At 43.1% G+C, this 22,265-nt stretch overlaps 2 protein-coding genes across 2 annotated transcripts in view; both read right to left on the bottom strand.

Annotated features, from left to right (window-relative positions):
* Positions 1-9,423, bottom strand: part of LOC120051193 (rho GTPase-activating protein 12-like) — an 88,491-nt gene extending 79,068 nt beyond the window's left edge. The window contains exons 1-2 of the mRNA XM_038997922.1: positions 9,285-9,423; positions 5,687-6,545 (exon numbers count right to left, since the gene is read on the bottom strand). Of these exons, the coding sequence (XP_038853850.1) occupies positions 5,687-6,436 (750 nt within the window). The 5' untranslated portion in view covers positions 6,437-6,545; positions 9,285-9,423. The remainder of the gene's footprint in view (positions 1-5,686; positions 6,546-9,284) is intronic.
* Positions 9,424-11,374: 1,951 nt separating this feature from the next.
* LOC120051192 (kinesin-1 heavy chain) overlaps positions 11,375-22,265 on the bottom strand; it is a 40,513-nt gene continuing 29,622 nt past the window's right edge. The window contains exons 14-25 of the mRNA XM_038997921.1: positions 19,364-19,570; positions 18,898-19,041; positions 18,452-18,640; positions 18,109-18,226; positions 17,812-17,867; positions 17,422-17,531; positions 17,162-17,263; positions 16,860-16,992; positions 16,201-16,305; positions 15,711-15,927; positions 14,071-14,200; positions 11,375-13,702 (exon numbers count right to left, since the gene is read on the bottom strand). Coding sequence (XP_038853849.1) covers positions 14,082-14,200; positions 15,711-15,927; positions 16,201-16,305; positions 16,860-16,992; positions 17,162-17,263; positions 17,422-17,531; positions 17,812-17,867; positions 18,109-18,226; positions 18,452-18,640; positions 18,898-19,041; positions 19,364-19,570 — 1,500 coding nt within the window. The 3' untranslated portion in view covers positions 11,375-13,702; positions 14,071-14,081. The remainder of the gene's footprint in view (positions 13,703-14,070; positions 14,201-15,710; positions 15,928-16,200; positions 16,306-16,859; positions 16,993-17,161; positions 17,264-17,421; positions 17,532-17,811; positions 17,868-18,108; positions 18,227-18,451; positions 18,641-18,897; positions 19,042-19,363; positions 19,571-22,265) is intronic.

Here is a 22,265-nt window from a genome sequence, read left to right as displayed (position 1 = left end):
AAGGAAACAAAACAGGAGGCAGATTAAATTTCTTTAGTAAAACAGCCCTAATGTTGGAAACAAACATCATTATATGTTGTCATATAGTCACATGTATTTATTTTCCAAGCTATAGCACACAATATTTTACAAACAGCAGGTTTTTAAAGGACCAAAGAGTTAAATCTGCGTTGTGTTTTCATTTTTTCCCCATGTGGAAAACGAATATTGCGATAATGGTATCGTCCAGGCCCTATTCTATAGTATAATATGTCTTAAAAGAAAAGTTTGTTAGTAGCTAGGTTGCCATCCAACTGGCAACAGATTTTCATACGAATATTCAAAAAGCGACATATAAACAAGAGGCACATTTTCCCACTGATGTGTTTCCATCAAATGTACTTGTTTCAGATAAGGCTGTGCATGATAACATAGTGCACATACAAATACATTTTGCAGTTAAATGCCCATGTACCTAATAAAACATACAAGATAAATGGGTTTTCTTGGCATTTAACTCTACTGAGTCGTTTTCTCACAGTTTTTTTCTCCATTATATAGCGAGTGTGCCCACTCTGGTATCGGCAAGGGCACTTTAAAAGTGCACGCATAGTCTACATCATGAGATTTTATTTACAAAAGAGCAAAACTATTTATATTTTTTTTAATTATCAAGTCACCAGAATAAGACCCTAGATATTTATTGGAAAGTTGCATCAAGCTCATCACCTTGCACTTTCACCCACCCTGTGAAATTCATCACCATTTATAGGTCAACAACCTGAATGCTTTCCCGACGAGTCGTAGTGGGAAGACCACACAACGTGTCATCGCGTGATTCCTAGTTTACTTCGATATGATGGTCATTATATCAATATTTGCGCATTAAAGCGTTTCCAACGACATTATTCGCATAATTCATTTTACCCACACAAAAATCTCTCACCTTGTCTAGTGTATTTTGTGTTGTCGACATTTGGAAAATTTACAGATTTTTTTTTTGTTTCCATCAGGCCTGTCATGACATGTTTAATCCAACACGTACTTTACTCACACAAAAAAAGGTTGGATGGAAATCTGGTTAGAATAGTTTGTCCTTACTGTGACTGCTGTGATATTTTGAGGTCAAATTGAGCTGCGGAACAAAAATGCTGTGTTGCCAGCCACAATGAAAGTTAAAGCCCATAATGTGAATTGAAAAATGTTAATGTCTTAAGCCACTCTGCTCCAGAATCTCCTTCATATCTCGTAGTAGGGCGAGCGAGCAAGAACATGAGGGTGGCCCACATCGTGTCATTTAAACTGAAATACCAGTCCATACAGATGCCAGGCCAGGGTCTTGAGAAGTAAGGAAATGGGCTTATTTGGCCAATCTTTTAAGAGCATAGGAGCTGTGCTTTTAGAAGGGGGGGGGTGTATCTACGTGGGATTCAGAGGTCACATTGCCAACGAACCCAAGCTGTGTATCAAGCCGAGGAAATGTAGGCCACTCCATCCTATAGCTAATAGCCAGACAGAGCCCTACAGAGAAGGGAATTAGGCCATACAGGCAGGGAGAATATGGTAACACAGAGGTTTACCATCATTCACTGATCAGATCAAATCAATGTAGCTAGGCTAGGGAGACCAGCTGGCACCGGACTACAGGCTTGCCACTGACAAATCCACACACACACACACACACAACCTGATTCTCTCTCTTATGGACCGAGAAGGATACAGGCAAGGGGAAGTTAGATGGGATTGGTAGAAAAAGGAGAAGCGTAGAAAAGAGGAAAAGAGCCTTCTAATAACTACCGTAACTGTCTCGGCTCATACTGAAAGTGCTTTGTTTAGCACATATACACAGATTTATTTCTGTAACCCTGCAATGACACAGGAAATCGAAGTGTTGGTTGGTTGGCTGCACTGCAGGGCCAATCACATGCATAGCAACTGGCCAGATAGGAAAGACTAAAGACCACAAAGTGAAACGGAGCAGGTTTCACCTGACCAGACAGTGAACAAGCTCTGCAGTTCACTGGAAGAGCCAACCTTCGGTGGGCTATTCATACGCTCCGTTGGCACCACAGTCTGTCAGAAACATTCAACTAAAACCCTTTGATGCACATGAAAATGACATGGGCGAATGTGTACGATTATGGTCGCCAATTTGACAAGCATAAAGTTAATTCTGGTGAATGACACACAGAAGATAATTTTGCATGTTTTTGTTCAACAGGATGCATTATCATAACATTCTAATTTTAACCGTGGTCCGCCTCGCCATGGTCCAACGTCAACGACCATGTTCCACCATCAGTTCCATTCTCCCTCTTGTCCAGCCCAAACCCATGACTCTCTCTCTCTCTCTCTCTCACACACACCATTCTCACACTTGTCCTCACACAAACACAGGTCCCGCGGCCAGTGGGGCGACAGAGCAGAGCAGACTGATCCTCAGCTGATACGACCTAGTTTCTATTCAAGCCCAGTCCCTCTCTTTGTTCCTCAGCTGCCTCCTGCTCCACAAAGAGCCTTCACAATCTACTCTATGCCTGAATTGAGAAAGAACCCCCAATATCCATTTGTATTTATTACGGATCCCCATTAGCTGCTGCTAAAGTAGCACCTACTCTTCCTGTGGTCCAGCAAAATTAAGGCAGTTTATACAATTTTAAAAACATTACAATACATTCACAGATTTCACAACACACTGTGTGCCCTCAGGCCCCTACTCCACATATCTACAGTACTAAATCCATGTGTATGTATGTTATCGTGTGTGTGTGTGTGTGCCAATGTTACTGTTGCTTCACAGTCCCCGCTGTTCCATAAGGTGTCTTTTATATGTTTTTTAAATCTAATTGTACTGCTTGCGTCAGTTACTTGATGTGGACTAGAGTTCCATGTAGTCACGGCTCTATGTAGTACTGTGTGCCTCCCATAGTATGTTCTGGACTTGGGGACAGTGAAGAGACCCCTTGTGGCATGTCTTGTGGGGTATGCATGGGTGTCCGAGCTGTGTGCCAGTAGTTTAGACAGATAGCTCGGTGCATTCAACCTCTTAAAAATACAAGTAGCGATGAAGTCAATCTCTCCTCTACTTTCAACCAGGAGAGATTGACATGCATTTTATTAATACTAGCTCTCTGTGTACATCCAAGGGCCAGCCGTGCTGCCCTGTTCTGAGCCAATTGCAATTGTGGCACCTGACCACACGACTGAATAGTAGTCACGGTGCGACAAAACTAGGGTCTGTAGGACCTGCCTTGTTGATAGTGTTGTTAAGAAGGCAGAGCATCGCCATTCCTTCCTGTAGAGCACCACCTCCTTCACAGGAGCGACTCGTCTTGTCATTTTATTCACAGGTTCATTCATTTTCACCTCAGACGGGAGGATGGGCCTCTCCTGATGATGATGAGTCATAAGGGTGGGAGGAGGAGTGCTACATGATTGATCTCAAGAGGGGAAGGAAATTAGGGTTTCAGTGCTGTGAGGTCTTTTCTTTGTAAAATACGTAAGTAAAAATACTTTAAAGTACTACGTAAGTAGTTATTTTGGGTATCTGTACTTCACTTTTATATTTTTGACAACTTTTACTTCACTACATTTCTAAAGAAAAGAATGTACTTTTTACTCCATACATTTTCCCTGACACCCAAAAGTACTTGTTACATTTTGAATGCTTAGCAGGACTGGAAAATTCACACACATAAAGAGAATATTCATGGTCATCCCTACTCCCTCTGATCTGGCCGACTCATCAAACATACACTTTATATACACAAAAGTATGTGGACACCCCGTCAAATTAGTGGATTTGGCTATTTCAGCCACTGACAAGTGTATAAAAATCGAACACACAGCCATGCAATCTCCATAAACAAACATTGGCAGTAGAATGGCCTTACTGAAGAGCTCAGTGACTTTCAACGTGGCATCGTAATAGGATGCCACCTTTCCAACAACGGGTTATCAAATTTATGCTCTGGTCATCTGTGATAAGTGCTGTTATAGTGAAGTGGTAACGTCTAGGAGCAACAACAACTCAGCTGCAAAGTGGTAGGCCACACAAGCTCACAAAACGGGACCGCCGAGTGTTGAAGCGCATAGCGCATAAAAGTTGTCTGTCCTCGGTTGCAACACTCACTACCTCTGGAAGCAATGTCAGCACAATAACTGTTTGTTGGGAGCTTCATTAAATGAGTTTCCATAGCTGCGCAGCCGCACACAAGCCTAAGATCACCATGTGCAATCCCAACCATCAGCTGGAGTGGTGTTGGACTCTGGAGCAGTGGAAACACATTCTCTGGAGTGATGATTCAAGCTTCACCATCTGGCAGTCCGACGGACGAAACTGAGTTTGGTTTGTCGAGATCGGTGAGGAAGAACTTGACTGGCCTTCAGAGCCCTGACCTCAACCCCATCAAAACACTTTTGGGATGAATTGGAATGTCAACTGCGAGCCAGGCCTAATTGCCCAACATCAGTGAACCAACCTTACTAATGCTCTGGTGGCTGAATGGAAGCAAGTCCCCGTAGCAATGTTCCAACATCTAGTGGAAAGCCTTCCCAGAAGAGTGGAGGCTGTTATAGCAGCAAAAGGGGGACCAACTCCATATTAATGCACATGATTTTGGAATGAGATGTTAGATGAGCAGGTATCCACATACTTTCGGTAATGTAGTGTACATGCTTGGTTTGTAAATTATGTCTGCTGGGGTGTGCCCCTGGCTATCTGTAAAAAAAAAAAAGATTTTAAAAAAAGAACATTGTACCATCTGGTTTGCTTAATATAAGGAATTTGAAATGATTTATACTTGTACTTTTGATACTTAAGTATATTTTAGCAATTATATTCACTTTTGATATTTAAGTATATTTAAAACCAAATACTTTTAGACTTTTACTGAAGTAGTATTTTACTGGGTGACTTTCACTTTTACTTGAGTCATTTTCTATCTTTTACTTTTTTCACCACTGAGTAACATACATGCTGTTGCTGAGGATGACACATGACTCACGTAGTCCTCTGCTCTAGACTTTGAGGCTCAAAGAGCCATTGAGAGCGACCTGTTAGTTCAAAGTAAGGTTTCGGCTCCAAAATCATCAGTGCTCTATTTCACAGTTGAAGTTGACCCCTTCGAAACTAACCTTATCAGCAACCACATCCAAAACCTGCCTGATGGACCAACATGTCGCTCCAGTATATCTCCCTGTGTCTGTCCTACAAATCACACTCAATTAGAAGACCCTACATTTTTACCAGCGGTGCTATGAACACCCCCAACACATACAGAGGAGAAACATCCACCCTCCCAAAAAACGAATCTGTGCCAAAGCTTGCTGAACAGAACAGAAACCGATTCCCTAGATCCAAGTGTAATGGTGGGTTTTTTAATAATAAGCACCTGCAGCAACTGTTGCTGCTCTTGTCAAATCTGGCAAAAAGTATTCAACGCAATAGGGTGGAATAAAGCCACATTCTCCACGGGGGCTGATGAATGAAGGCAGCTCTGCAGGAGACAGTGGAAGAGAGATGTTCCATCACTCAACATCTACTCTGACAGGAGGGAGAGAGAGAGAGATGGGAAGGACACTCATACGCTAGTGTCTTCCTGCTAGCAAGGGATTTTTTTTTTTTTAAAGGATGATGGATAGAGAAAGGGTTGTAATAATCGCTTCCCATTTAAGAACAGCAGCATCATACTATACTGTCTCTTACCTGCATGTGTTCAGTAGAGCTGCTGCTCAGGTCATCTCCAGACTCCGAGTCATTCTGGAGCTTCTCTGACCCCTCTCCCGGGGAGTCCCCAGGAGAGGAGGGAGTCCGGTCCGAGTCATGGCTCTGGCTGTGGTTTATATGGTGGTTGTTGGGGGCCCTGGGAGGTGGAGAGTCCGCCCGCATATGCGGTAACTTGGAGTTGTTGCTGTGGTGATGGTTATTGTTGTTGTGTAGGAGCACCAGATCGGCTACGCCAGGGGGCTTGCTGTGCCGTGGGCTTTCCGGGTTCTGGTTGGCATCCTTGGGCAGAGCAGGCGGGGTGACGTGCCCCCAAGAGGGCGAGGGCGTGGAGGTGGGCGACGGACTCCCAAAACTAGACATCTCCTGAGGTGGCCTGTTGTTGAGGTTCTCTTTGGACGCGCTACAGATATCCAGAACTGTAGGCTTTACCCGGATCGTCCCACCCATCCCGCCCGACATGAGGGGCTTCGGTGGGGGCATGAGCGCCCGGCGCACCTCCCTGACGTACTGCGCTGGGACATAGAAGGCTTTCATCCCCTCTTCCTTCCGTACCTGCCACCAGTCCTCGTTGGTCTTCCTGACCAGCATGTAGCACTCCCCCTGCCTGATGGAGATCATCTTATCTTTGGCCTTGTACTCATAGTCGTACTCCACTTCCACGTACACCTGGCCCGGTGCGAGGATGGGCAGATCAACCCCACTGCCGCCAAGCCCCTCACTGTCAGCCATGATGGTGTTGACCACCCCTGACCGCTGACCCTTTAACCTCTGACCTTTAGGTGGTGTTCAGAATCAGAAAGTTGGGGGGGATCGACATCTCTCACTGGGCTCCCCTAGACTTCAGGAAGAGAGGGAATAGAGAAAGGTTTCAGTTATGTTTTTAAGCATTTGACGGCAGTATTTGTTGGTTATATTTGCCGACCACCAAAGGTTATTTTTGTTTAAGGTTGACCGTGATGGTACCTTCTTTCATCACAGACCAAAACATTAATTTCTACCTTCATCCCATTCAGACAAACCTGAAACATACAAAAAGAGTACTTTACAGCCCTCTGTCTGAATGGCAATTACACACAAACAGACACTACTACTCACCACACCAACACTTGCCTTTAAATCCTACTTTATTACAAGTTTCTTTCAGCAGACAATACTAGGGGTGGCAGGTAGCCAGGTGGGTAGGAGTGTTAGACCAGTAACCAAAAGGTTGATGGATCGAATCCCTGAGCTGACAAGGTAAAAATCTGTCGTTCTGCCCCTGAGCAAGGCTGTTCCCCAGGCACCAAAATATTGATTAAGGCAGCCCTCTGCACCTCTCTGATTCAGAGGGGTTTGGGTTAAACATGGAAGGCACGTTTCAGTTGAATGCATTCAGTTGTACAACTGACTAGGTATCCCCTTTTCCCTAGCATGATGTCACAAGCTATTTCCAGACATGTCAGTAAATAAGGATCTTCCAGGAACAATTAATTTTCAAAAACAACTTTAAAGTCCACAGGATCAGAAACAGAATATGACTGGATAGGAAATCCACAGTGTTAACACGATTATCCAACCTCACAGGAACACAGGTGAGGACAGCCTGACCCCCCCCCACCCACCCACCCACACACACAGCCTGTCAGACTGCCTCCACTGCAATCTGACATCCTGAAACACAGGCAGGAGAAAGCAGGTGCTTTTCCCGAGGCATGACTGTATGCCTGTATCTATAAGAAGGATGTCCCTCTCATCTACAGAATCGTGAACACACAGATTTAGCCACTGCTGAAGAGTGAACAACAGACTCCCATCAATAATAGATATATGGTAGTTACAGTGGTCTGGGAGTGAGTGTGAGTGACAGACACTAGGCTATACCACAGAGTGGTGAGTGATGACTATGATTTATGAGAGCATCTTGACTGGCTGCATCACCGCCTTGGTATGGCAACTGCTTGGCATCCAACCGCAAGGCACTACAGAGGGTAGTGCGGACGGCCCAGTACATCACTGGGGCCGAGCTCCCTGCCATCCAGGACCTATATACCAGGCGGTGTGAGATGAAGGCCTTAAAAATTGTCTAAGACTTCAGCCAACCAAGTCACAGACTGTTCTCTCTGCAACCACGTGGCAGGCGATGCCAATGTATCAAGTCTGGTACCAACAGGACCCTGAACAACTTCTACCCCCAAGCCATTAGACTGCTAAATAGTTACTTAAATAGTTAACCAAAGAGCTACCCGGACTATATGCATTGACACTTTTTTTTTTACTCATCACATACGCTGCTGCTACTGTTTATTATCTGTCACTTTATTCCTAGTTACAGTATGTGTACATATCTACCTCAATAACCTCGTACCCCTGCACATCAACTTGGTACTGGTACCCCTTGTATACAGCCAAGTTATCCATCATTACATGTTTTACTTTTCTATTATTTATCCATTTTCTTTCTCGCTGCACTGTTGGGAAGGGCCCATAAGTAAGCATTTACTGTTAGTCCACACCTGTTGTTTACGAAGCATGTGATGAATAACATTTGATTTGGTTATTTATTTCGATTGCCCTCTGTCATACAGCCTATAATAGGGAACTCTTCATGCTTACCTTGTCGTTCAGTTCACCTGTATGCTACGCACCAGCAAGATCTAAAGTATCTGCATATTGTGATGCACTCTTCATCCACAGCTGAACACACACTCAATGGATTGCTGAGAATTGCTATGTAGACCAATATTTCTTCTTATTATTATAAAGAATAACTAATTACACATACTGGGTGACCTGTCATACGGTCTGGGGATGAGGGAGGGATTACTATTATATCATCTGTGCTTTGATGGCCACACAAGCATTCAAATACCGTGAGATTCTACATGCCTTTGTCCCAGTGTGGTTCTATTCGAAACAGATGTCGCCACGACTGTTTACGAGTAGCTAACCTAACTATTTTCCTAACCTTAACGTAATTATTCTAACCTGTTAATAAGTTAATTATCCAAACCATGGACGCCTAGGGTTTTGTTGCCTTATAGGGGAAATCTGGGGGTGTCCCGGGGGAGTCCCTCGGCCAAAGGAGTTCCAAGACTCTTGAAATACAACAATGGAGTTTAATCCCATTCAGTTTCAACAAAAGACCCCGACGAGACAGAAACGCTCATTCCCGAACCACGAAGATGTAATATCACAGTATTATAGGCTACCTGTTAGGAATAATTGTCATAACAAATATCTATGCTAAGAAAGCATTGTGTAGCACAGAAATGCAGCCAATAGGCTTATCACGTGAAAACCAAAGGATAGACAACCAAAACAATATCAGCACCCTCCTATGCCACGAGTGCGTTGTAGTCTAAGTATCAAATAGAATTCCGTACGTTTATAGAAACAGTTAAGTTACTACACCATAACAGCAGCATATGTTTAAGTGCACTCCTCTTAAGACATTCGAGGTCGAAGAAACAAAAGTAGCCAGTTGTTTCGCAACAATGTATTGCAACAAAGTAACTTCGGAAGTAGCCAATAGCTAGTATCTGCGGTTTTGCGATTACAAATAACGGATAGCCAGACAAATTATATGTAGCCTACACACCTTGTGAATGGTATCTTCTTTATCTCCAAAGAATATGCTAGTCAACGGCGGTTGTTTTCAGCGGAACTTTTCATCCAGATAGTTCAGTGTTATAAACTGCTAAAATATAGTAGGCTGGCATTCGATATTCAACCATACCATCCCCTGCCTCGTTTCCACCCAGTTGTGGTGCTATCGCTTGTGAGCGCTGCGTTGGTCTATTCTTCTCCCATCCGCCTGTCTGTCTGCCAAGTATGATGGATGATACCCCTAGTTTGCCCTCTCGTGGTCCATCGTCTCACCGTTCTCAGTTGCAGTGCTGCACCAGTTGCAAAAGGCAACCACTGGACTTATTTTTAAGAAATTCAATCACTGCTCTTAATTGTGCAAATAGGTTATTTGTTCCAAATTACAGTTTCATTTGTAACCAATGTGGTTTCTTGGTTTAGCCTATAGGCTACTATATCCAGTTTAAAGTGCTGGGGTTGATATCTATAGGTATCTTTAAGTTGTAATGGCAAATAGAATTGTCTGGTGATCTTCAAGACTGAGCTCCATAAAGAGCTCATATTAATGAATAATTTACCATCTCGGTTTCTTGAGTCACCCACCATCTGTTACCATCAAAATCTGTGACAGACATTTCAAGAATGCCCCCACAATTATCTAATGATTGAATAATAGATTATGGGGGATTTTGGATTTGCAATATTAAAATGCCTTTATTTCTTAGTCCTGGTACAGCTGACTGAGTAAAATAATTACTGAAAACATAACACCAAAATGTGCAATAATTTGCCTTTCACTCGTCAGATACCGTTATTCTAGTATTTAGGGCTCCCGAGTGACAGTACCAAAGCGTGCTCTGCTGGTGTGAATGGGCCAGTGCATTCAACAGCCCATTGAATGGAAGTAACCTACTGGTAGTAATGGGCAATCATTATTTTTTTCACAACATGTACTGTTTAATCAAAGGTGTAGGGACTCTGTAGGAGATATGGATCCCATCATCTCCCTTCTGTGAGTTAAAACTCCAACCACAAAGGGGAACGCTCACTTTTAACAGTAAGCAGGTTTATCAACTTGACACGGTTCTCTAACGGAACCCAAACCGGGTGCGCCATCGTGCATAAATGTATTTTGTCCCCCCACACCAAACGCGATCACTACACGCAGGTTAAAATATCAAAACAAATTCTGAACCAATTACATTATTTTGGGGACAGGTCGAAAAGCATTAAACATGCATGGCAATTTAGCTAGCTAGCTTGCACTTACTAGCTAATTTGTCCTTTTTAGCTAGCTTGCTGTTGCTAGCTAATTTGTCCTGGGATATTAACATTGATTTGTTATTTTACCTGAAATGCACAAGGTCCTATACTCCGCCAATTAATCCACACATAAAACGGTCAACCGAATCGTTTTCAGTCATCTCTCCTCTTTCCAGGCTTTTTCTTCTCTTGACTTTATATTGCAATTGGCAACTTTCATAAATTAGGTGCATTACAGCCACTGACCTCGTTCGTCTTTGTCACCCACATGGGTATAACCAATGAGGAGATGGCACGTGGGTACCTGCTCCTATAAACCAATGAGGAGATGGGAGAGGCATGACTTGCAGCGCAATCTGCGTCAAAAATAGAACTGACTTCTATTTTAGCCCTTCTACTGACTTGCGCCAACAGTGTGGGTGCAATAATTGAATAACATAGATTTCTAAATGTATTTTGCAAAGCTCACGCACGCGACGCGAGCGGTGTAGTCAGCCTGTAAGAGTTGCGGAATTTCCTGTTCGCTTCAGTTCTCAATTCATGCACCTTGGAGAGCATTTCCTTCCATTTCCTGATGAAACAAACGTTGACCATAATAAATGAGTAAGCAGTGCACGATCTTCTCTCCGAGACTATTGGTTTCATCTCCAGGGTAAAAACTTGGGAAGCAAGGCTACAGAAAGCACTTGATAATGATATGGTACACTGCAATGCATCAATTTCCCTAGGGGTATATATAATACACACCATTTTCATCATAAAGACAATGCCAACCATTCTAACAAGACCCCATGAGTTCCGACAATCATTTGATTTACAACCCAAAGACAGAACTCCAGCGATGCTTCACTTGTTTTATTTTTGTTGCAGAAAAGGAACAGATGGCATTTAATAGCTCCTTAAGGGAAGGTTACAGTTATAATCCAAGATACATTTAAAAAGTGCTTTAGGTTAAATTTCAACTTCAAAGATCACATCCTGATAATGATAAATGACAAACCAAAAGCCAGGAGACTTTTGTTCATTTTAGTATGTTTTACTTTGTTTTAGATGCAGATCCATCTCCCTCACAATAACTGATCAGTAGCAATGCCTCATCAATAACATGATCCACATTGCACTCACTTTAGTCAGGTCTTTACAGCACTGGACTATTACAGTCATTGCTATACAGATGCATCAGAGTTTGTTTTACACATTATGGGAAAGACATTTTGGATCATTTCATTTTCTGATGGAGGATACAAAAAGAAAATCAATAACAATGGTAAACAAAACAAACAACATAATTTAGGAAGTAAAAAACAAATAGTCTAAAACTCATACCCTACCTACAGCCAGCACAGCAGTAAATAACTCATAGATGGCATCCATCTACTGTAGTACAGGAAGGATGGCATTATGAAGACTGACTACTTGGATAAGACACAGGCTCTATTCCTATATCTGCATTAGCATACCACTTAGAATGTAATCTCATTCACTAGACACTTCATCCCAATGCGCAATTAGGAGAAAAGTTTACTTAGAATGAAGCAATGCAGTGTATTTTGGACATTGGAGTGTATCCGCATATCCGAATTCACCACCCCAAGCAAGCCTGGCTTCGTTAGCCTGTGCAGTGTTGTGTCAGAATATGAAAAAGTTGTGTTGTTGAATAGTCGGTGACTCATGTTAACAGATTTGGGCACACAGACAAAGAAAAAAGTTGAAAAAGAGGAAAAACAGAAAATCCCTCCAATGTATGCCCAAACTATCAACTATGCATCGGCAGTAGGCACAGAAACAAAATTTGCGCACATCAAAACAATGAAACTCATGATTGGTCGAACTCAAGTGTAGGGGTAAATATTTCATGGCCCCTTGTCTCTCAAACTATTCCACAAAGACCAATGGAAAATCAGGTCATCCCATTTCTTTAATTTCGTTACAGGACATGTGTGTAAACGTCATCTTCCAGATAGAGCATTTTCATTTAATAGATGCAGTGGAGGGATAGCTGGCACAGTGCCAAAAATCATCAACTTGTGAAATGCATCAGGAATAAAGGAAGAACTCATGATTAGACCTGATCAGTCAACCATTTACAACAATCTTTTTGTGGTCCAAGAAGCAACCCTTCCACCGATATACTTTTCTCTTCATTGATAGAGGTACACATGGGTGTTGCATTTTTGCATTTTTTCCCCAAATGGCATACAAGTCACTTGCATATGCTAATATTGATATACATACATTGCATTGTAGAAACCGTCGACCATTATAATTTCATCATACAGTATATCAACATTGACTGGATATCTTGGACTTAGGTATGATATTGAAGCAGCTTAATTTTGTAATACATGACAAAATCTACATTTTTCGCATTTGTCTGCCATTCTTCACAGTTCTTTAAAAACTGAATGACTCAAATGGCACCCTACTCCCCATTTAGTGCACTACCTTTGCAAATTACTTTTTTTGTCAATCACTGGTGCATGGTCCTGAAGATGTGCTCTACCACAGCATTTTAGCCCCAAAAGAAACAAATGTCAAAGTGAAGAGAAAACAGTTCAGTGCTTATTCTAACTGTACAATAGAGGCCAGTAGTGTGTTTTTGCACCTTTAAACTTTAAAATAAGCTTTGATCTAGACAGGAGGGATAATTTGATGATATACTGTACATAAAAATCAGGCTAGGATGCTTCTCCTACGGATTCCAACCTTTTAGTGTGTTATTTGTTTTTAGAGAACCTGCGACGACATACATTTAAACTTGGCACAATGCAGACTCAAACTTTTAGGACATTAATGGACAAACTGCTGTGCGATAGATAAAATGGAAGAGCTACGCATTATTAATTACATGTTCATTTCGCCAGGCGCCAAGATTGCACCATTTATTTATTTTGTTTGTTCTCTGTCCGTGTTCTCTTTTGTTTTGTAAGGAAACCAATTTCATTCATACATGAAAACAAAAAGAATCATGAAAAAGAACTGTACAGCCTGTGTCTATTTCTTACATATATATATATATATATATATATATCTTATACATATATAAATAAACGTTGATACTGGAAGAATTGTCCCATGTGACAGTTCTGTCAAGTGGAATGCCAGCTCCTGTGGGTGATCTTTGCATCTTCATCTGACTGTGATTATGTTTATCTTCTTCTTCAGAAGCTGACAAAGAGGCAGAAGACAAAATAAGTGGAGAAAAATATATACTAATGTGAGCTCTGCTGCCATCTCTTGGCTTGTCTATAAAACAGGGTCATGTTCAGTAGGGCACACCGAAGTAAAAACGTTTTGCAACGGAAAATTGATATCTGTGTTCTTATTGGACAAATTCAGGTAGTGCCTTCCGGCTCAGTACACAGAGGCCTTGGAAGAATCTCAATTGAATACTCTTCGCGTCCTCTCTCCTTGCCTCCTTTTCAAAACCTATTGGATGAGAAAGCCAGTGGTCCCTCGCCTTTGACCTTCTCTTCCAATGGGTTTTGAGATGGAGGCGAGAGGAGTATGCAATTGAGAAAAAGCCCTTGACTTACTTCTTATCCACTCATTGCTTGGCCCCTCCTCCTCTGATGCCAGTGGGCTGGCTGTTGAAGAATCCTGTCCGGTTGACATTGGGGTGGGTGGGAGACGCCACAGGGGGCTGGCCAGGCCGAATGGGTTTGGCTGGGGAGGTCAGAGGCACAGCACTGGTTACATACCATCAAAGGAACACTAATGGCGTCATTATTTAGCGTCTGCTAAATTACCAAAATGTACAAATGTTATGTATTTACATGTACCAGTATTACAGACCAATAAAAGCATCAGTCCTAGATTATATCAGGCAAAACAGAGGACAGATTTCTCTCAATACAAAGCTAGTATTTAACCTTTAAAACAGTGTGTGAATATGTACACTACATGACCAGAAGTATGTGGACACCTGCTCGACAAACATCTCATTCCAAAATCATGGGCATTAATATGGAGTTTGTCGCCCCTTTGCTGCTATAACAGCCTCCACTCTTCTGGGAAGGCTTTCCACGAGATGTTGGAACATTGCTGAGGGGACTTGCTTCCATTCAGCCACAAGAGCATTAGTGAGGTCGGGCACTGATGTTGGGCGATTAGGCCTGGCTTGCAGTCGGCGTTCCAGAATCGCCTAGAATGTCATTGTATGCTGTAGAGTTAAGATTTCCCTTCACTGAAACTAGCCCCAACCATGAAAAACAGCCCCAGACTATTATTCCTCCTCCACCTAACTTCACAGTTGGCATTAAGCATTGGGGCAGGTAGCGTTCTCCTGGCATCCGCCAAACCCAGATTTGTCCGTCGGACTGCTAGATGAGAAACCGTGATTCATCACTCCAGAGAACGCGTTTCCACTGCTCCAGAGTCTAATGGTGGCAAACTTTAAACCACTCCAGCCGACGCTTGGCATTGCGCATGGTGATGTTAGGCTTGTGCGGCTGCTCAGACATGGAAACCCATTTCATGAAGCTCCCGACGAACTGTTATTGTGCTGATGTTGTTTCCAGAGGCAGTTTGGATCTCGGTAGCGAGTGTTGCAACCGAGGACAGACGATTATTAAGCGCTATGCTCTCCAGCACTGCGTTCCCGTTCTGTGAGCTTGTGTGGTCTACCACTTCATGGATGACCCGTTGTTGCCCCAAGATATTTCCACTTCAATAACAGCACTTCTAGTTGACCGGGACGGCTCTAGTTGGGCAGAAATTTGAAGAACTGACTTGTTGGAAAGGTGGCATCCAATGAAGGTGCCACGTTTAAAAAGTCACTGAGCTCTTCAGTAAGGCCATTCTACTGTCAATGTTTGTCTATGGAGATTGCATGGCTGTGTGCTCGTTTTTATACACCGGTCAACAACGGGGAATCACTGATCTGGTTGTGTGTGTGTTTTACAGGGTGAAACACTAATGTGACTGAAACAATGAATCAGTTACGTCATCTCGTAACTATGCACGCATATGCAGGCATAGAGACACAATCACACGCATGAATTCACACACACTATATATACACAAAAGTATGTGGACACCCCTTCAAATTAGTGTATTTCACCGTAAATAGCAGAATACACTAATTTGAATGGGTGGCCACATACACAACTATACATACAAAAGTGTGCGAATTCATGTGTGTGATTTTATGCATGCATATGTGTGTGTTCCTCACCGATCTGAGCAGAGTGGCCCCTCCTGGCCATGTTCTTGGCCCTGACGGCCTCTTTGATGCGGTCCACCTCCTGCTGGTAGCGTTTGCGGTCGCGTGCGGCGTTCTCTTTGGCCTCCTTCAGGGCCGACTCCAGTGCCTTGACCCGCTCAGCCGTAGCACGCAGACGCTTCTCCAGTTTAGGAAGCTCACAGCGCAGGTCTGCATTATCACGCACCAGCTAGAGGAAGAAGAACAAGGGGAGAGAGCGAGATGCCGTAACTAATTAATTATTGGTCACATTACAGTTGTCCCTTGTATCTTTTCTATTTGTGTTGACAGAAGAGTACATGTATCTTGGGAGTAATTTGGCATGTCTGTGTCTTCTATTACATTAAAGGGCTGTGGTCTGTACTGGCTTACTGACTTTAGTAAACCACACCATTCAATCACAGCAGGATACTTCTCTGCCACGGGAGCACTAACATATGTATTAAGGTGTATGTTTGTTTACCTGTTTGTGGACCTTTGTAAGCTGTTCCAGGTTGTTCTCCAGAAAGGAGATCTTCTGTTTCTGAGCAGCACTGCCCCCTGTATCATCTGAGTCCATCTCAGCGCTCTGCAGAAAACATACATTATTACAGAACATTTACTTTTATTACACTTATCATTCGCTCTCCATTTACGAGACACACAAACACTCAAATTTTCAGTGAAAGGCACCATTAAAGCCAAGTTTGAGTTTTAAATAACCATTGAGAAACAGTAATTAACATAGCAAATGGTGCCTTTCACGGACCCATACACTTTCAATGCGGAATTGTGGTATAAAACAACAAGCGTATGGGGAAATAATCATATGTGACGCAACAAAGCTGATAAGAGACGGGGTATGACATTTAAAGGAGAAATCTGCAGTTCAAACAATAAAAGCATACCCCGCCACTGTTTTGTTAAAAAGCTAAGGGATAGGGCTGGAGAAATGGAACCACTTTCAAATTCATAGACCGAGCTATGGATACGAGGACTGACCATCCATGATATCAAACTCATACTTCTGACCATGTGGAGGCTATACAGTGGTTGTTCACTGGGGGGGGGGGGGGGGGGGGGATATGCAGCTCTCGCTCTTCAAGTGAAAAGCTTGTAAAAAGCTAACACTGTGTGTTGTACCTTCTTGACTCTGGTAGCCAGGTCCTGAACAAACAGTTTTCTGAGGTTGTGGAGAGTCTGGAGCTCCTTAGCCACAGTCTCCTCCAGTCCCCTCAGGTCTTGTCTGGCCTGCTCTCTCCTGTCCTGCATCACCCTGTAAAACACACACACAACCAGATCAGTGATTCTGCATTGCCACATCACAGCTTTTCATATGGTTGCAGACATTGGTGATTCAGCTAAGAACAAATGATAGTGTGCGAATATAGATTGTGTATGTACGATGGCAACTGTGTAAGGCAAATGGATGGGTGGTTACGTACGTGAGCTCGTGCAGCTTGCGGCTCTTGTCCTGGTCGGTGGATTTGAGTTTCTCGTGCTCCACCCGCAGACGCTCCTGTTCCAGCATGATCTTCTGGTTCAGACTAGAGAGAGACACAAATAGAGATAGTGAGACAGAGCCAGCAACTAACTAACAAATTGTTGTTCCATATGTCGTGTGTGATGGGCCTCATGGAATTGTGTGAGTGTGTGTGTCTGCGCATGCGTGCGCCGAGTGTGTGTATGTTATGTGTTCCCATACTCCTGGAGCTCAGTGATGAGTTTCTCCTTGTTGTCTAGCTCGTCTCTCAGGCTGCTGATCTGTTTCTGATGGGCCTCACGGTGAGACTGGATCTGATGCTCAACCGCCTCCTAGCAACAAACACATACAACTAGTTACCAACAAATATATTAGAACGGAGTACCAACACAAAATATGGTATTTTAAGCAGAAACTTCTATGGATGTCAACTTTAACAAAGATATATATTGAGTGTATTTGGCACATACAGGAATCAAACATACAATAATGGAGAATATTTTACACAAATATACAAATGATCACCAACACAAAAAGTTTATATAATCGAAATGATCAGTTATCAAGATATGAAAGAATAGCCTGTCAGAAGAAATCCACTGTTGGTCATACCTTGACTTCGGTGGCAGTTTGGACCTCATTTTCCTTCTCCATAGCCTGAACTTTCTCTGCAAGAGGAGAAACATGAGACGGGTGTCAGCAACCTTTTCACCAGTAGAGGGTGGAAGACTGTTGAAAAGCTAGGTGTCAACTTGTAGTCAAATATGTCCATGGTTTTGTAGAAATAACATATCAAAATACACATTTCAATAAGGAATGTGTGATGTGCCTTGTTGGGGAAAGGTCTTCGAAGCAAGAGGGATGGGATCTTCCTGTTTGAATAGGATAAATAAAAAAAATTGTAGTCACCCTGAGCGCTGATCTTGACCAGTTCCTCATTCAAAGAGTCTACGTTCTCCTCCAGCTGTCTTTTCTTCTGCTCCACGTTCTGAAGGTACTCTGTCAGGGACTTGATCTTAGCCTCATGCTGAGGGGGAATTCAAATGGAGCAATACATTGAACCAGGGTTGGGGTAGATTCCATTTAATTCAAGTAGTAAACTGTAATCCGGATCCCAATGTTCCTCATTGCTTTTAACTCACTGAATTGAAATAAAAATCGACCAAGAGAAGTGACTACATTTTGATTTGAACGACAGCCACCCCATGACACCTTCTCTCTCAAGCCCTCTATCACAGGTGACGATGGTTACCTGGGAGATGCGTAGCTGACAGGAGGCCAGCTCCTTCTCATTCTCGTCCATCTTCTCGTTGCTCTCGGCCTGAGTGCTCTCCAGCTGCTTGCTGCGTTTCACCATGGTCTTCACCTCCGACTTCATCTTACTGATGTACAGACGTGCCACCGTGAACTCCTCGTCTATCAGACCACTACCCTCCTGTTGCTGGAGAAGGGGGGGGGGGGGGGGGGGGTAAAGGCACAAATGTAAGACTCAAATATCATTGTGCAAAAGACATGCATCAGATATAGTGTACATAAAGCATAGTTAAGGATGAAGTTACTAATGTTTGGGATAAGGTTAATTGGTATATACAGTACACGAGCCACAAACATCCACTCTTCAGGCTTCCCCAAAAAGTATCCCAATACTGGGCTTCCCTTCCATGATTAGCTGGCATGGCACGGAATGATGATGCGTACCTTGATGTCATTGCTGCCCACAGCGATGCCGATCTCAGCCAGATCTTTGAGCAGCGATGACATCATCTCAGTGACCCTCTTCTTCTGGTGGTTGGTCATCTCCTTCAGCTTCTGCAGCTCAGAGTCAATGGACACCAGGATACTCTGAGGACGACAACAAAGGACAAGTTTAGTTCCAGACACTTTTGGTGTTCATCCTCCCTTTCTAATCCTGGACTGACTTACACCTGGAACACTAGCTGAGTGAACAGCCAATCAGTGAAAACCAGCAGGATTTCTTACCTAAAGTGTCAGTAGTTGGCATAAGACATAAATACATCATAGGATTTCACAATACTAAAATCTCTTGGTGAGTTTAGATTATGAATGACTTGTTCTCCTCACCAATTTCTGGTTGAAGGTAGAGAGGAAGGAAAGAAAAAAAAAAAAAAAAGGTAGACCTATTGGAAAATGGCATCCTTCTCACCGATTTCTGGTTAAGCTCCTCGCTGAGAGCCTCAAACTCCTTAGTCTTGTCCTCCACCTCCTGGCTCTTCTGGTCATAGTTAACAGCCAGCTCCTCCAGGGCCTGTAGCACCTCCTTCACCTCCTCCTTAGAAGCCTCATTTTCAGACTGCAGACGGTTCAGCTCTACCTGCAGGTTGTCGTGGTCGCGACGTGATGAGGCCAGCAGCTGGAGAAGGAACACAAATTCAAAGACAGAGCTATGGATACAAGGACTGACCATTCAAGAAAATGTATAGTTCTAACAATGTAATTATTCACCTTCACATTGTTTACAAACTAAGGAATAAAAAGCTTAGTTTGGGTTCTGATGGGGTAAGAGTCAAACTAAGCATGTATAAATAATATTTTTCAAGATTGAATGACTATATATATCATTACATTTAAATTCCCAAAACGGATGTAGCAACTGCAGATTGCTGCTTTAAAATCGAATGTACCGCAGCTATCCCAGGACACCTCTTCTCTCATCTCCATCTTATCTATGTGAGCCAGCTAGAGCCAAAACCCTGAGTGTTGGCGATGAACCTCATACTAGTCTCTAAGGATCTGAATCACAACGTCACAGTGGATGAGTCCTAAATGTCACCCTATTCCCTAAATAATGCACTACTTTGGACCTATGAGCCCTATGGGCCACAGGAGTTAGGTGGCACATTAATCAGGGAGGACGGACTCATGGTAATGGTTGGAGCAGAATGGGTGGAATGGTATCAAATAAGCCAAACAAATGATTTCCGTACAACTCGCCGTAGCCGATGTGAGCAAGTCCTTTAAACAGGTCAACATTCACAAGGCCACAGGGCCAGATGGATTACCAGGACGTGTGATCCGAGCAAGCGCGGACCAACTGGCAAGCATGGTCGGTGACATTCTCAACCTCTCCCTGATTGAGTCTAATACCTACATGTTTCAAGCAGACCACCATAGTCTGTGCCCAAGAAAGCGAAGGTAACTTGCTTAAATGACTACCGCCTCATAGCACTCACGTCGGTAGCCATGAAGTGCTTGAAATGCTGGTCATGACTCACAACACCATTATCCCGGAAACCCTAGACCCACTCCAATTCACATACCGCCCCAACAGATCCACAGATGACGCAATCTCAATCGCACTCCACACTGCCCTTTCCCACCTGGACAAACACCTTCGTTAGAATGCTGTACATTGACTACAGCTCAGCATTCAAAACCAGTGCCCACAAAGCTCATCACTAAGCTAAGGACCCTGGGACTAAACGCATCCCTCTGCAACTGGATCCTGGACTTCCTGATGGGCAGCCCCCAGGTGGTAAGGGTAGGCAACACCACATCTGCCACGCTGATCCTCAACACTGGGTCCCCTTCAAGGGTGTGTGCTCAGTCCACTCCTGTACTCCCTGTTCACCCACGACTGCATGGCCAAGCACAACTCCAACACCATCATCAAGTTTGTTGACGACAACAGTGGTAGGCCTGATCACCGAAAACGATGAGACCTGGCAGTGTGAGCTCTCAATGTGAGCAAGACAAAGGAGTTGATCGTGTACTACAGGAAAAGGAGGGCCGAACAAGCCCCCATTAATATTGACGGAATGTAGTGGAGCAGGTCGAGAGTTTCAAGCACCTTGTGTCCACATCACCAACAAACTATCATGGTCCAAACACATCAAGATAGTTGTGAAAAGGGCACGGCAAACCCCCGCACATTGAATGTATTCCCGCACATTGAATTGGTACTGGTATATAACCTCATTATTATTTTGTGTTACTTTTTATTACATTTTTTACTTTAGTTTATTTAGTAAATATTTTAACTTTATTTATTGAAGTGCATTCTTGGTTAAGGGCTTGTAAATAAGCATTTCACTGCAAGGTCTACACCTGTTGTATTCGGCGCATGTTACAAATAACATTTGATTTGATTTGTTTGAGTCCATTTGTTCTGGCCATTAATATGAGCCATCCTCCCCTCAGCAGCCTCCTGTGCTATGGGTCCTGGTCAAAAGTAGTGCACTATAAAGGGAATAGGGAGCCATTTGGGACACATTTAAATCAGATGGTGACTCAATACCTTTGAAGAAGAGAACTACAGGCTGACTACAACTTACCACAGCCTCTCTTTAGTCTGATGAGGAAGTCCATAGGGGGTGCTATTTGCACTTTGTAATAATTTCGTTCCCAAATTAAACTGCCTCGTACTCAATTCTTGCTCGTACAATATGCATATTATTATTACTATTGGATAGAAAACACTCTCTAGTTTCTAAAACCGTCTGAATTATATCTGTGAGTGAAACAGAACTCGAGTTAGAGCATTTTTCCTATGAGGATGTGAGAATGCATAAATCTTCTTGCTGTTCTGAGATCTGTTTATAAATCTGCCTGTCTTCTATTGGTTGAGATGCACTGCATACGTCTTCCCCTGGGTGTCAGCGAATAGTGAGAGTTGAAATGGGGTTGCTAGGCAGAACTGAAAGCTTATAAAAGACCTCGGAACAAAGTGTCCGGCCATTTTTCACTTCGCTCTGGCGCAGGGAGGACATCTGGCTGTGGCTCTAGAACGCTCCGGTTATAGGCCTTTAGATATATCCGGTAATGTTTTTATTCGTTATAGGTGTTAAAGACATCATAAGGTAGTTAATTTAAACCGACTTATAGCAGTTTATATCAGTTTATTGCGATTTTCTGGAATTTCTTAGTCACGCGCTTTCACGAGTTGGACACCTCTCCTGCACATAGCTAGCGTTAGCTGCTATTTCTACAGGAGAAGAGGACATCTTTCAATCAAAAGACGATTGTTCTGGAGAAAGGACACCTTGCCCAAGATTCTGATGGAAGCTCGTCAAATAGTAAGAAGTCTTTATGCTGTTAATTCGTATTTA

Source organism: Salvelinus namaycush, chromosome 7 (assembly GCF_016432855.1).
Source record: "Salvelinus namaycush isolate Seneca chromosome 7, SaNama_1.0, whole genome shotgun sequence".
In the NCBI taxonomy this organism is placed as follows: Eukaryota; Metazoa; Chordata; class Actinopteri; order Salmoniformes; family Salmonidae; genus Salvelinus; species Salvelinus namaycush.
Note: the sequence above shows the minus strand (reverse complement) of the source record. Positions and strands in the feature narration are given on the sequence as shown.